The 16594-nt window shown below is 41.1% G+C and overlaps 1 protein-coding gene across 1 annotated transcript; it reads right to left on the reverse strand.

Moving 5' to 3' along the window:
• Window positions 1-22: 22 nt before the first annotated feature.
• tax1bp1b (Tax1 (human T-cell leukemia virus type I) binding protein 1b) lies at window positions 23-16525 on the reverse strand. Its single transcript, XM_070966029.1, has 18 exons — window positions 16419-16525; window positions 13633-13826; window positions 10431-10533; window positions 9775-9965; window positions 9409-9567; window positions 8360-8508; window positions 8037-8127; window positions 6654-6839; window positions 6199-6441; window positions 5201-5371; window positions 4709-4781; window positions 4264-4382; window positions 4017-4142; window positions 3387-3473; window positions 2607-2808; window positions 2351-2508; window positions 2115-2200; window positions 23-1840 (listed from the first exon to the last, which is right to left on the reverse strand). The coding sequence occupies exons 2-18, from the start codon at window positions 13807-13809 to the stop codon at window positions 1642-1644; spliced, it is 2520 nt and encodes an 839-aa protein (XP_070822130.1). The 5' UTR covers window positions 13810-13826; window positions 16419-16525; the 3' UTR covers window positions 23-1641.
• Window positions 16526-16594: the final 69 nt, after the last annotated feature.

Genomic DNA, 16594 nt, shown 5'->3' on the forward strand with positions numbered 1-16594 from the left:
TACCAACGGCGCTGGGAGACAATTCAGTTTCAAACAGACTTTATTAGTTATATTAGATACATGAAACTCACTTACAAATGAAACGCTTCTATGAATAACTTAATGCTGTAAAAGAGAAGAACAAAAGGAGGAAATTGAACATAAGCTCAGCATGCACTGATCAGCTGATGATATGAAAGTTCTTAAGAATTCTGACATAAAAGCCCAATTAAATAAATATTGCCGCAAGCGACAATCTGCGGGTTCAGGTCTTTTTTTGCACCCAACAGGAGGAAACAGCTAAATCGGCCAAAAGAAAAGCAGCAACAAGCGTCAGGGTCAATTCAGCTACTTTATTGCAAAGGCATCTGGAGTAAGGAACAAAAATGCTAGGCCACGCCCACTTGTACCAATCAATATGGCACTCCAGATTTTGGTGAATACGAGCCCCCAGAACATGCACACCAAAACTGGTGACATTCAGTCCACCAGGTACACGCTTGTGGCGCCAATTTCCAGCTCAGCCCCACCTTAGGTCACATCTATTGGTCAATGACGGCCATGTTTTTCAAGAGATCTTGCTCATTTATAGCAGCATTGCACAGTTCAGACTCGCAATGCCGTATACCCAGTTTAGTGCTGATACAGTCAAAATCCAAAAGGTAGATGTCACGTCACTGTTTTGCACATTACGCAAATTAGCAAAAACATCCATCATGACTGACATTTATGGTCCGAGAGGCTGTTCTGTAGAGCGTATTGAGGGCGTGGCTTTTCCAAGAGAGCATTTTTCTGGACCTTAATTAAAGCGCCACTATCTGGCTGATTGGGCTCATACTTCTTACGAAGCACTTGCGCGTCATTTCCAGTTATTGGGCTGACTTTTCATGTTTGTAGCTCATTCCAGCTCACTGCAATTTGAGCCACTGCGGCAGACAACAAATGATAGTATTAATAAAAAAACGGCACAAACACAGTAGGGTTACACACCTTCAGGGTTTGAACCCGAATTAAAATCAAAACAAAGGAAACCTAACAGAACACAAATCTATCATACACAAAGTATCAAGGCTTTCACAATATCATTGGCTTTCGTTATTCTAAAATAGATGATCTGATGATATACTGTATAATCATGTCTGAATGTAATCACTGAAGAGTTCTCCCTGACTGCATATAGTGCACCAAGGCTGCTAGAAAGAATGAGGAAATGACTTGTACAGTGATGTTTAAGTGGGGAACCATTTGGTTGGATGTTTTAAATGTAAGTTTGGTAAACACTTATCTCTTTCCCTGATTCATCACGTCCTGCAGTCTAACAGATCCGTGAGAGCCGAGTCAATTTAAAGTCGGTAAATATTCGTACAACAGTCTGACCCCACGAAATTATTCCTCAATCCAATGAAGGGAAATCTGCCACCTATAAAAAAATGTTCTGATTTGCAAACAGATTCAGGAGCCCTGCCATATACACTGAATTTGAATGTCATTTCAAAATGTCACATAACTTCAAAGTGTTTCTCTAAGTTGAAGTAACAAAGCGAAAGTCAGTATAGTCCTAAAGAGCGGATCTTCACACCATTACATGCAGAAAAGAGTGCAGTGATTTATTTCAGTGGTGACAGGAAGTAGGCAGATCGGATGCGCTGACTTTCCGTTTCTCTAGTCGAAGTTGAGCGTGTGGCCGTCGAAGTGAGTGAGCACGTGATTCTCAAACACCTTCTGGTCGCAGTCCAGCGGGAACTGCTCGCTGCACATGGGGCAGATTTTCCAGTGGCTCTCCACATGCTCCTCGAACTTGCTCTGGTCATAGTTGGGCGGGAAGATGACCTCACACAGCGGACACCGCTTCATGTCCATGCTGCACGCAGGGACAGAAGAGGAAGGCGGGGAGAGAAAGCTCATGTTATTAAGCAGCGAAGTGATGATGTGGGCAAACCAGGAGCGCGGGCTAATAAAGAGCATCTGTCTTGATGCGACGTGGGTGGCCTGCTGCTTGACTAAAACCAACAAAAGGGGGTGGTGCGGCAGAACAAACACTTTACACATGTTACAATGCAAAGGTTTAGAAAAATGTTGGGTGCAGCAAACCTGGATGGCATTTATGAGAGTGTGGGCATGTGAGGGTGTGTTACCTGGGATCAAAGCAGAAGGCAGTTTGTCCATCGTTCACAAATGGGCTGTGGGCTTCAGTTGCTGTCGGCTGTTCGTTGGTATTACCCTGAGAGAAAGGCAAAACAGCGTGAAAAAAAAAAAGAAATCCACACACATCTGTCAATATCGAACACACAGGAGAAAAGGAAGCCAGTCATAAGCATTTAACAGCGTACAGCCTTGGTGGAGAACACACAGCACGGTCCGACAGGCTTACATTGTTGTTGTTTTGCTTTTCCTCGGACTCCTCGTGGCCTTCTGGCCGGCTGTGGTTGCGGGTGGGTTGGATACACACCACGTTACTGTCCCAGGAGGGCGGGCCCACAGGGGGCAGCCTAAGCAGCTGGTCATCTGAGAACTCCTCGTCTCCCTCATCTGCAAGGAGAGGATGGAGAAACATAGCTACGGTAAATACAAGCCAGTTTTTCTGCAACTGGAGAATTTTCAGTTCACTTTATGACATGGAAACCGACCTTTTGAGTCTGAGATAGAGTAAGGGTTCCCAAAATGCAGCTTGCTGGGGCTCTGAGAGACCAGCAAAGGGGTGGGGGCATCCTGGGTGTATGGGACAGGGTACTGCAGGAATAAAGGCACACCGGACTGGTTACTCTCCAGACTGCTTTTCTCACTGGCCCCCTGATCTCCCTTCCTGCTACTGCTGGCCTTCTGGAAATCCTGGGGAGGAAAAAGGAGCATTTGAACAATTTTTCTCTCTCACAAAGATCAGCTGCCACCGTGGGCATCAATATTTTCTGATGAGCTAGCTATGTATCTGATTTAATCTCTATGCCTCCCAGTCTGCCTGGCAAGTGATGCATCACTGCTCGCAGTCACAAGGCAGCTCCAGAATTGTGACTTCTTGCTTTTTCTCTCGCTCACACAAACAGTTTAATTAGTGCTTTCATTAAAACAGAAACTCTTCTCATTTTCAAAGGGAATGGGACGCTGTGTTTTATTGATGTTCGTTGCAGACGCCAATTTGATTTACAGTCTAAACCTCAAATTGGGTCATTCTGCTTCTCTTAGCTGTAACAGCATTACCTCGAAGCAATATTTTAGGCCAGTCAGGACCTTGCTGTGGTCCAAAGTAATGGAATGGAAAATAAGAACTCATTTACTTTGCTTCTACAATTAGAGGCATATTAAACACACACCAGATTGGGAGAGGGAAAATGGCAGAGGAATGGCACTTTTCAGGGAATTTTTAGGGTGGAAGAAGTCTATAAAAGAAGAAAATGAAAGCTGTCACTAACCTCCTCCAGTTTTTCCTTCTCCTTAACTACAAGTGCTAGTGTGTCCTTCAGCTCCTTCAGCTCCCGTCCCTTCTCAGCTACCTGGCTCTAATTAAACAAAAGACACAAAGACAGACAAGAGACATTTTCAGCTCTCAAATATCTGACGTGTTGCCGACTGAAAGCCGCATCATTGAAACAGTCTCAGACCTCAGTGCATGACATTAATTGATCACAGCCATAAAAGGCTTCCCTTTGCAAAGGACTGATTTATGTACAATACCGCTCAAAGCAAAACAACCTGTTTGAATTCCTCCGAGACACTAAGCAAATATCCGCCTGACCTGAGCCAAGCACAGCATTAGCCAGGCAACTGGAGATGATTCCTCAGAGCCAAGCTTCGCTTGTCTCCAGAGCCTGACATAAACAGCAGTAAAATGTCGTCTCACAGATACGCCTGCTCATAAACAACACTGTCAGAGCGACTGTGTTCAAGGGGAGAGATAGCATCAAAGGCTCCATCCCTGAGCTAGACCAGCCATACCCAGAGGTAAAAACACAGTAAGTGTCCAAAGGCAGACCTGCTTCGAAAGCAGCACAGAGTCACTAGCAGTGAATGGCTGGAGCGAATCTGTACGCTGATGAACTGACCTTGTAGCGGTCTTCCTCTGCTGCCAGCTGCAGTTTCAGGTTCTCATTGGTCTTCACTTGTTCCTTAAATTTCACCTCCATCTTGGCCAACTCATCAGCAAACATGCAGCTACGATCCTTCTCCTCCTAAAGAGCAGTGACACATTAACCAGTGCTCTTTTTATCATATTCCGGGCTGACCGATGCAGAGGGCAGATACTATATATTACAATAACAACTAAAAGGATGCAAATAATAATTTTCTTACCACCAGCATCTGCTTGCATTTCCTGTATTTGTCATTCCTGTCAGACGCCTCTCTGCTCATGCCTTTCAGCTTCTCCTGGATGATGGCTTCCAGCATGGGGTCAGCAGAACCTGGGCTCCCTGTGAGGACAACAAAGGCAAGTCAGACAGTCTGCTGGGGCAAACACTTCTTTTGTCATCGTTGCATCTGTTGATTATCAAAATGACAAACTGACGCCCATTGATACACTTAAATGTGACATGTTATTACAACCCACCTACATTTAAGTATATCAATGTCCAAATTAAAATACTGACTGACTCATTTCTAAAGGAAAAATAGAAAAACACACAAGGCAGCCACATAAGAAAGTGCACTGCTGCTAAACTTACACAACATTACCGACTTTATCCATGTTTTTTCATTCCATAAACTTACAATTTTGCACAGTTAGACATCAACATACCTGGCACTGATGTGTCTGGACTCACTGATGCGGGGATTATTGTGGCCTCTTGTGCTGAGCTTCTCTTCAGTTCCTACAGACGGGGAAAAAATATCAAAAATCAGCTCTAAAAATAACTAGAGGACACAAACAGCTAATTGAAAGAAACCTTCAAGGGGAAGGGTCAAAAAGCTGCTGAAAACAATTTAAAAAAATGTGTTCTTAATTAAATTTGTGATACTTTTATAAAGAGACACTAAGATCTGTTAATGTCTTTTATGAGGACGATTGCTAATGAAGAGGATTTTGTCTAATCTCACGGCCTTTTGCGTTTCATTCCATTCAAGAAATTAACAACACAGACTGAGGATTGGCCAAAGGACCTTTCACCTCTGAGGGTAGTAAGTGGGATGTGATAGGCAGGCACAGTGACAGAAATCTGATGCAAGTTCTGTTCTTTCACTTGTCGGGGACTAGCGTACAGTATGTTAGCTGGTATCCTGTGGGACCTACCCCTTGCTGCTCAGAGAGTCTAAGCACTTGTTTTTGCAGTCGCTGACATTCCTTGTATTTCTCCTTGTAGTGTTCTGCAGCCATGTGCAGCCGCAGCTTCAGGTCCTCCACCTCTCTCTGCAGCTCCGCTACTACAGCGGGGTCTGCAGCAGCTTCCTCTTCTGCTTTGGTCTGGTGACAAAGAAAACGTGACAACAGAACAGATAAGACACTGAACACAGCAACGGCCAAGTGCTAGGACCACTATGAAGTTGTAGAGATTGAAAAGATCCTCTTATGAATGGCACCTTTAAAACTATAAGTAATACTCTACAATATCTATTAGTCTTTTAATATTAAAGGGGTGCTAACAAGTTCACACAATTAGAAAGCAAGGTCATGTACCCCAAGAAGGTGTGCTGTTCAGCGATGGATGTTCTTTTGTTTTTTGATTCAGTTTTGATCTGGCTGTGTCTGAACTATGGAAAGAAATACAGCTTCCAAATCAGTAAACCCCCTGTGAGAGAGACGTTTTGTTCATGCTTCCATTATATTGCTCTTCTTGCTTATCGGCTTTACCAAAACATAGCACACTTGGAATATAGTTGAACCAAAATTTTACAGTAGCATCATGACTTATACCCATTTAATGTTATTATTCTGTGTTGAAATAATGTTAAATGTTACTGTGATATGCATAATACAAATGAATGTTCTCATGTTTCATTGTTTGAGATGCTATATTTTACTTGCACTGAAACTATGGACACGTGAATTTGACTTGTGATTCTGTTAGCGATAATTATTATACATTTACATCAAAATGAACTGAATTCATTTTTATTTTCTAAGCTTTTTGCTCATTGCTACTCTGGTAAATAGAAACTGATGTTTTCTACACTCACACTGCCCTCACCTGCCCTCTGCCTACATTATATTAAAACCTGTCTATTAATGAATGTAATGTTTCATATAAATCTCATTGAATTAATAAAGCCTATTGATAGATTGATGCTTACAGCTTCCTGCTCGGCCTCTGCCTTCATCTGCTCGACTAGGCGGACGCACTGAGCTTGAGCTTCAGCCTTGGCCTGGCGAAGGGCATCGGCCTCCAGCTTCATGTGGTACAGTTCAGACATGGTACGGTCACGAGTGCTAGAGGCGTCTCTCAACTCAGCAGCCAACAAGGAGGACTGCTGCTGGTTGGCCTGGAGCTGCTCCTCCTTCTGCCGCAGCTGCTCCTTCAGGGCCTTCAGTTCTCCCTGCCAGAAACAAACACATTTTAGGTGAAGGTTTTTCATTTCCGCAATGTCACTGTAAATGTGTTACTATGTGTGATTCTTTTTCCTATTCCTGTTATAATTAATCTTCAGATTATCAGATGACATCAGAATTCAGCGATTTAAATAAGATATATGACAAATCTACATATGTGTTGTGACTTTTTACAGCTTTAAAACAAAATTCTCTGTACCAAGGGGGGAACTTTGGCCAGGATCTCCCTGTACTGTTTCTCCTTCTCAGTGAGGCACGCCTGCAGGCGTCCCACCTCTTCTTTAAACTGGGCAATGGTGTTTTCCTTGTTAACATCCACAGACTTCAGCATCTGCAGCTCTGCACTCAGTTTAGTGTTCTCCAGCTCTCGGTTTTTCAGGTGAATCTGGTGTGCACACACACACACACAGATGTAAACACGCCCACACGAGCATAGAAGAAGTTATAAAACACAAGAGAAGTTATAAAACATAAAGCTGTTGGCTTTTGCCTTGTTTATACAACACCAATCACGATCATGTACCAAAGAGCATATGACTATTAAAATAAATGTTGCATGACCTCAATTACAAAACAGAGATTGAGATAGGCTCATAAAGTTTTCCTTGTGCAACGGCCCCAGTGTGATGGCGCAAGTTAAATTAGGTATGGGTTTTTGGCTCCATTTCCGTGGCGACAGTACAGCATGTGGCACTCCCAGTTCCTGTGCAGTGCCCACCACAACAAAGACGCAGAAACATCAGACGGACCAGAAGAAGACAGAATAAGGCATGCCCTGTTTAGACTAAATGTTTGGGTAAGAGAACGCAGAATTATCACAGCAGTAAAGACTGAAAAACAGAAACAGGAAAACTCAATGAACTGGACCTCCAGTTTGGGGGAATCTAATATAATGTAAATATTGTTAACTGTACAGGTTGTGAGATGCCACTAGCATAGCAGTCAACCGGACCACTGCTAAGCCAACCCCAGCCACATAATGATCATGTGGCTTGAAAGCACCTAGCTGTGACAAGCCTGACCCCTGACATCCTTTATTTAAGAATGCAACTCTTTTGAGGAAATACACACAACCCCAATTCCAAAAATGTTGGGAAACGGTGTGAAACATAAATGAAACATTGTGATAATTTGCTAATTGTTTTTGACATACACCCGACTGAAAACAGTACAAACACAAAATATTTAATGTTTGACCTCATCAGCTTCATTGATTTTTGTAAATATCTGCTTATTCTGAATTTGATGCAGCAAGAGCAGCTACAGCTGTGGAATGCTCCAAAAACACCTGTTTGGAACATTCCACAGGTAAACAGGTTCATTGGTAACAGGTGATAGTATCATGACTGTATACTGGAAAGGCTCAGTCGTTCACAAGCAAGGATGGAGCGAGGTTCACCACTTTGTGAACACATGATTGTATAAAAAATATTGCTACATGGGCTCAGGAACACTTCGTAAAAATGTTGTTGGTGAACTTAGTCGGTTTGCTAATCACTTTCTGTTTTTATTGACACAGAGACCCAACTTTTTTTGGAATGGGGGTTGTACAATAAACTTATTGATATGATCAGTGCATTACCTTGTACAGTTCCTTCTCATCTTTCTCATTCTTGAGATGAGATTCAAGTGCCTCCTTCTCTGCTGTGAGTTTCTTGACTCTATCCTTGAGACTAAAGAAAAGATCAGAAAAAATGTTAGACACAATTTGTGACTATGTTCACATTCAGTGTTTGGGATAACTGATACGTCATGATAGTTAATGATGTTTGAAAGTTAACGCCGGTTTTATGCACCACTCACATATAAAACAAGGTGCTGGCAGAAAACAATAAAAAGCATCTTCCTTTCTAGCAAAACCAGCAATTAAGTGAACCTGGAACAACCCCTCCACTCGGAACTCACCTATCCAACTCAGTTTCCTTTTGCAGGCCTTTCTGAGTGACTCCAATCAGGTCCTCCTCCAACTGTATAACTCTGGCTGTGGCATCCTCCAGCCTCCTCTTCACCTCCTCTTTCTCCTCTTGCAAGGCCTGGGAAGAATTCTGCACCTCCTGAGAAACAATAAAATATAATGTTGGAAACCAGTGAAATAAAAAAAACAATAATTCTGTTTGATAATGTGCATGATACATTATAAATCTAGACAGGTTAAACTCTGACATGACAAAATAATGGTAGCTTCCTCGCATACCGCTTTCCATCTCTGACACTAAACTTGTGGGAAACTTGCTTAAAATATAAAAACTTTATCGTCTTTGAAACGCAAGTCTAAATCAAAATGAACTTCATGGCTTGTTGCAGAGCTTTCTAGCTCAGAGGATGACATCAAAAAAGCAAAAGGAAATGATTTTTTTACAGTTTGTTTATAGACAGAATTTTGGAATCTTTATATTCACACCACATAAAAAAATCATATAAAAGTATAGCCATAAAATTAACAGCCACAAAATCTGTAATCATGTTTTCATCTGAAAGCCATTTTAAAACCAGCAGATTTATAGCACAGGACAGCAATATGAATTATTACTGACACTGCTTTTAAGACTTAATGTCATGCTATAAAAAGGTGAATTACAACTTTGATAATACAGACATTCATATCTGTCAGAGTGTGATTTATACTTATAGTGGATCATCTGGAGAGCTCTGCATACTCGAAGTCTTTCACTAGGGGGTGCTAAGAGACTGTTTGGCCAAATGCAAAAAACAGTCTTCGGAATAACTGCAGGGACTTGAAAATATCATCAATCATATAATTTAGCACATTTAGCAGTATGTTCTATTCAATTAACATGAACCATGAACATCTACACTATACAAGAAAATTGGAACAGGGCCTTTTGGTTTACTGACAACATTTTCACAACAGCAACAAACATTTTTTCTTCCCTCCCTTGATGCTGGCACTCCCATCTGCCTTCAAAAACGGCCTCAGTCCATTCTCAGCTTACTTGGTTCTCTTTTCGCAGCTGGACACAGGTTTCTTTCTCATGCTCGCACTCCTTCTGCAGGCTCTCCTTCTCAGCTTCCAGCTGCTCCTTCTCCTGCTGCAGGAGTGCCATGTTTTTGACCAGCTCATCTTTCTCTCTCTGGGCTTCTTCCACCTTTTGCTGCACATAAAGATAAGTTGTTCAAGATGTTTGGGCCGTTCACTGAACAGTTCACTTCATGAGCAAAGTACACCACTATGCTCACGTACATTATGCCTTTATCAAACTAATGTGGACTCAAGAGATGTATTTAGCTGTTTTGGGTGTGACAGACAAATAAAATCTGAGAGCACATATATCTAGCAGTGCTGCTGAGGTATGCTGTACCTCAAGGAAGCCAGCCTTGGTGGTGACCACTAGGATGTCTGAGTTGCATTCATCCTCCACAGTCAGCAGTTCGTCCTCTGAAGGGCTGTTGGCACGAAACTGGAATGGAGTGCTGGCTCCCCGGATCTCCCCTTTGTGGGTCACGTAACAGAACTGGTAGAACTCACCATCGTCATTGGGCACGTAATATCCTGGGGGAGAGAGGCATCCAGTCAGTGGACTTGGTGTACAGCAATACAGAGAAGCAAAGCAAAACATATCCCTCCACAACCCAAAAATCACTCACAGATGGCTTATCCTAAAGTGAACACTTGTTCCAAAGTTAAAACAAAGCACAGTTCTAACTTTGGAATAAGTGCATTTTGCCCAGATTTAATTTTGGGAGACGTGTAGATATAAAACTGAGAAAAGTGCAGAAAGCTAATAATTCACGTCTTCCTCCTCTTCGTGTCACTCTCCATAACTTTATAAAAAGGTTATAAAAGATAAAAAACACATAACCTGAAATGTCATTAACACCAGAGCAGAGATCTGTGGGGAAAATTTCTCATTTCACTCCGATTTGGTATTAAAGTTTTAACAGTCCTCTGAACAGCCCTCTGATATGTGGTTATTAAAAGGTGTCAAAGTTATATAAAACTATGGTATGATCTTACCCTGAAAGACCACCGTTCTATGCACTGCGGTGCCTTCCACATGGTTCTCAGGGAGAGGCGACCACAAGAATGTGTAATAGTCCCTCGCTGTGCTCCAACCGACCTGTGAGACATTGTGGGGAATCCATTCAACCAGACGTTCTCACCACATCAGTGTAGGATAATAACAATGAGGAATTAACAGGGAGACTTCCTAGAATCCACACAGTGCCACTTCCAAAATATCTCAAACTGGTTTATTACGGTAATCATGGGGTTTTCAATCTAAGTGGAGATGATAGTGTAAGACCATGCAAACTGTGACTCTTTCCTAACAAGGAAAATGATTACTTCTGTAAACCACTCCAATGCTTGGTCACCATGTGTATGTGGCCTGGCCCTTGTCATGAACAAGCCCAACTGTGGAAATGCAGCTACAACTCACTCCTCACAGGAAGAGGAAAATAGGTGAAAATTTTATACATAGGTGACTTGAAAATGAAAACCAAAATGTAATTATACGTATTTTATGTGTTGTTAACTGATGGCTGATGAGGGGGGAGTACAGAAAATACATCCAGAACTTCAGCCTGGTGCCATAAAACTGTCAAACAACATCAGAGTCACATCGAGCTGGCTGGCTCTCGGTGTGCACGCTCAGGCACACACATGCATCCACAACAAGCCACACACACCAGCCTCTGCCACGTAGATTAAGTTGTGTTACTTTCAAGATTATGCCCAAATTCTGTTTTGTACAGATTTTGTGTGTGTGTGTGTGTCTATCTATCTATTTATCTATTTTTTGATTTTTTCTTTTAATACAGACAGACTTTTTTCACTATCTGAGCAGTTTATTTTGTCACCTGTGTACAAACAGCCTACAGCTACAATCCCACAAGAGAGCCAGAGATAGAAGGCCCTGGTGCTCCAAACCCCCAATTGTTAGCAGTGCAGTTCCAGCCTCCAGCAGTAAAGAACAGGAAGCAATTAAAACATGCACCTAGTTAGTGAGTGTCATTACTGAAGGCTAGCCCTTACCAGTCCACTCATTAGAGCAGCAGAGGTGGTGGTGGGTAAAAATTCTGAGAGGAACTCTTTCACTTTTAACAGACTGGTCTGCAATGTGTATAAATGTAAGGAGAGGAGGTAGAAATTATGTAGAGCCACCATAAAAAAAACTGGACTTGTGACTGAACCGATAACACAGGCAAGAAAAACCTCCCAAAACAGAAAACGTCACCTGAGAATCTACATATGTAACAGGCATTTTAGATTAAACATGACACTTCACCCGCATTCCAGCAAAGTCATACTTGTACAGGAAAGCTGACAGAAGCCGATGGCAATGTTGCTGTTGGAGGTAATGTACTGCCTATGTGCCAGTCAGATTGCATAAATTCAGGAGCAAGTTGTTCATGAATCACACAGAAAGGTTGTGTTTGGAGACAGGTTAATTATAAAGTTGGGCTTGCTTTCTCCTAGGCCACTCTGACAACCTGTCCCAACAACATTCCTCCATGAGGCCGAGAACAGCTTGCATTATGCAGCACGATAAACGTTCCAGCATCAAAGGGCCAATGTCTGCTTTCGTCCTTGTCCAAACAAGAACCTGTCTACCATTTATTTATCATCAACAGTACATTAGGTTTTCTTTGACTTGCAACGTAAAAGTGGGTAATTTGTAAATTAGGTTGACATGTGAGGGCATGAATAAAAAAATATAATTATACTAAATTCTAATTCTTTGAACAAACTTACTTACATTTTCACACATTTCAGCTGACATGTCTTAGTCTAACCTGCCTCACTTAACACTGGAACTATTATTCAGATCAAAAGCGAACCAAAGATGTATAAAAGCCAGAGAAAGTGGTGGCACTCCGAACAGTCTAAAGTGGAATTTGCTCTGCTTGGCTGGAAGCGAGCAGCTACATGTGCGCTAAGGAGCTAACACTGATGCACAGCGTATGCAGGTATCTCTCTGCATACAAATACAAGAACTTGGCAACAAGCGTCCCATCTGTCAGCACTGCCAGGAACATTTACACGATTTACAATTCTGCACTCAGCCTTTTCCAGCTCAGCCATGTGTTTTAGAGGCTCAAGAAATTAGCGATTTTAAGATCTACACTGCCAGTTGGTGCCTTGAGGCTAAAACACAATGTGATGTGGCAGTTACAACAGAGTGCTGAATCCAGTATTTAAACAGCCTCCAGACATTAACTGATCCATCTCCGGTAGCCTAACATGACCTCATTTCTCAGAGGGGCTCGGCAAAAACCTGCGCATGCATCCGTTTCACAAATCCACAAACAAATCATGGATAGCACACACTAAGTACATGAACTGTCGACATAAATTATTCATCAGTGACAGAGACATGAAAAATTTAAATCTCTGATGTTCTACAAAACTGCAACTATTTGTCTTGGTTGGCTTAACTGCATTACAGTACACTTCAAGAATAAGTGCATGACAAGCTTATTTCTGACACTAGAAGCACATTCAGTAATAATGCAACACAAACAGACAGAGCCACTAGTTTGGTGATTTTTGGTGTGTGTGTGTGTGTGTGTGTGTGTGTGTGTGTGTGTGTGTGTGTGTGTGTGTGTGTGTGTGTGTGTGCGGGGGGGGGGGGGGGTCTGATACGATTTAGTCCCAGCTTCAGTCTCATCTTTACTAGATAAAAAGCATGTTGGTCTACAGGAGCGTGGAGCCATATGCTTCTGTCTACAACCGCGATTCATTACAGATGAGGCTAAAATAAATTACTACCACTGTATTGGATTTAAAGTGCTCCTATAACAAGATCCATGTGGGAGACTCAAGTACGTGGTGGGGGTCAAAATGCTTCACTGCTTCACTGTCAAGCTCATTCTTAAAACAAACATGACAATGGCTGCACTTGCAATCTCTCAGTTTTTGTCGCCGCTGAATGAATACTTTGTTTCCACATTTCAGTTAAAATGTCACTCCTTTTAAATCATGGTTATATTGCAAAGATGTCATTATCGTACATTATGTTAGAGATTTACCCTCTGATACATAATACACAATAAGCTCATGTCTATATATACTATATACTATACTATATATATATACTATAATACCTGTCCTACTACAACAAATACAAATTCTAGTATTTAATTATGTTCTTCCAACTAGGTACGGAGACCCTCTCAACACAGGCTTGTGTAACATTTTGAAGGGGGTTATTCACCTTGAATATGCCAACCCAGTCCTTTGGATGTGGTTTGATGAATTGTGTCAGGGTGTAATGACACTCCAGTGCAGCATGGGGCAAGTAACTCTTCCCCACATTCTGGAAGATGACGTGGGCAAAGTTTGATGTGTCCATGTTGTTATCGAATAAAGTCCTGTCCAGGAACAGTGCCATAAATTACTCAGCAGTGGCTACACAGGAAGAGACAAGCAACAAAACATATGATTAAAAACAATAATAATTGCAGAAACAAGTAAAGTACCAGTCTTTATGAGGAATGAAAGCAAGTGAAGAGGCAAGCCAGTTCTAGGGTTGGGTGTCCTCCCCCAGAGAATTTGCTATTTTTAAATAAAAAATAATGATATACATACATATCTAATAAATAAACAACACCCAAAGAGCTTACAGACAACACTTGCAAACGAAGTCCACTGGGGACCACCTACAAGCATTAGATCTGTGGAAAGCCATTTTGTTAGTTTTGAACTCTACATCGATTTTACATTCATTCTGCTTTGGTGGTGCAGTCCAAAATTGTTCGTGTACTGTGCTGAAGCATTATAATGGTAGGGAACAACCTCATTTGGAATCATATCTTGACAACATGGCTAATAGCACATATTTTAAATGTCCTTATTTTACTTAGGTTAACCATTTTTGATATTCAAACAGAGCCATGTTCGATTTTCATGTAGCAAATATAATCATTATTTCAGGATAGGGATTTAGGGATTTAAGACAATACAATCATGGTAAAACATTAGGTTAGCTTTGACTGGCTTAAAAAGTGAACTCAGGTGCTTGCCTGAGTAGCTTTGCCAAGGCAATAAGTAGAATTTGAAAGTGTAGTCAAAGCAAAGCAGAAGTTATGTTTTTGTGGTGAAGGGTCTCTTGCTCAATCAGCAAAAACAGATGACACGTTTGGTATGAATGCCATCTGTGTCCCAATTTAGGAAATGTGTACTTTGAAGAAACTTGTCTGCAAAAAGACAAACTGCAAAACTACATCCTTAACAAATGCATCAATTTGGCTTAAGTGTAGGTGGGACTATGAGCTCCTGGGCTCATGAATATGTGCTTTCTCCTTGTTTGAGACAGTTACTCTCACAGAAACTGTTGGGTAATCAAAGTCAAGATATTAAGTAAAAAAATAAAAATTAAGAACATCTGATCTTGCCACCAGGAAGTTGCTCTTAAGTGATAAACAATTTGGTAATTTGTCAGTGGGAAACCCAGGCAAGGTCCACGAAACCCAAGTTTCCAGTACAGGCCATAACCTTCAACTTCTAACACATGATGGACAAAAACAATGCAGCATATTACAGTGTAGCCATGTCCATACAATTCATCTGTAACACCCTAATGTGTATTAGGGCCTGTCTTCATATAATTACAACTTTTAGTGGCCTTTTAATTCCAATTTGTGTGATGTATTTACCAATGACTGAAGACCACATGAAGACAAACTCCTAACAGTTACAACACTGTCATGTAATGTTTCTAGACTATAAGTTTAAATGTTGATAGCTGAAGAACAGTTACACTTAATACACCTATAATTGTGCAAATGGTTATATAACACAGTGTCTTCTGACAGCGTCTTTTCACAAAATGCAAATCTGAAACCTTTATACAAATAAAAGAGAAATACTTTACAACAGTACTTGACTTCGTTCTTTACTTAAGTATTAGTCTTTATTTAAATTCTGTCAATTTCCTAGACTACATTTTTAATACAGTACAAAGATAAATAGATGGTTTAATTGCAACAATAATAGCTGTTAGTTTGATTTTGTTGTTCCTAACTTATTTTATTCAGTTGATTTAGTTTAACCTTTAACAACTCAGGTAATAAGAAAATTACTTTGAGAAAATGATGAAGCACAGCTTAGCTTTACTTTTGATATTTCTGTCACACTTAACAACCGAATCATTAAGACTTAAACTTATATCAGATCGGTGATATTCATTCTTATTTGAGTTGTTTGGCGAGATAACTATTTAAATTCCCCTTTACGGCACTTTATGTTCAGTTACGTTAATCGTAAATAGTGTCACAGTGTCACCTCATACACGATAAATTAGAGGACAACAGACTCTTCTCCTGACAACTGGCCTTTATTTAAACTTAACATTAAAACACGACCACATGACTAACGTCAGTTCTGCTTCAGGGTGGATTTTCCATTTGGGCCTTAGCTGGTTTAATTTTGTCCGACGTAATTAGGCCTGTGACACTTGAAACATTTCCTCGGATGATGATCGGAAACTCTCAACACTTTTGTCATCTACAGTAATCACCGAAGTCCTCAAAGTGATGTATAACACTAAATCCCATTTGGCAAAAGTCGTCGGTAATGGCTAAAATGTCAACTGTGGCGACTACAAGCTACGAGCGAGGCCTAATGTGAAAACACTGATCATATTTTGCTAAGTTAGCTCTGCAGCTAGTTAGCTAACGTTAGTTACATAGCTACTTTAGCAGACAAGATCACACGTTAATCTCAAGGCAAAGAGACATTTGTTCCTCCGAAATGTATAAACTACAGAGCAAAATATTCACTTTAACTAGTTAAACACACGTTATATTAGTAAAGTCGCAACGCCCTTAACGGAAAACAGAGCAGCTAGCGAGAGAGCACTGCTATCAACTGGAGGACAAGGTTAGCTAACATAAACAGTGGCAGTGTCTCTCGAGAAGCTTCTAAATACATGTCAGACGGAGGTAGTATCAACAACTTCTTTGTTATAAGCCTTATTTATAAAATAAACTTGAAACATACCCAGCTGCCATGTTGAAGAGGAGCTGAAATACGAATGTATCATAAAAACAATTGTTGACGCAGTTCAGTGCTTTCCCGTCCTCTCTTCCTGGAATAATAACAACATTGCGTCATTTCCGGAAAAGGGAAACGCTCGGGAATCCCACCAGTCTGAAAAACTGTAATAACGTGGAAAA

This window comes from Chaetodon trifascialis, chromosome 7 (genome assembly GCF_039877785.1).
Source record: "Chaetodon trifascialis isolate fChaTrf1 chromosome 7, fChaTrf1.hap1, whole genome shotgun sequence".
NCBI classification, from domain to species: domain Eukaryota; kingdom Metazoa; phylum Chordata; class Actinopteri; order Chaetodontiformes; family Chaetodontidae; genus Chaetodon; species Chaetodon trifascialis.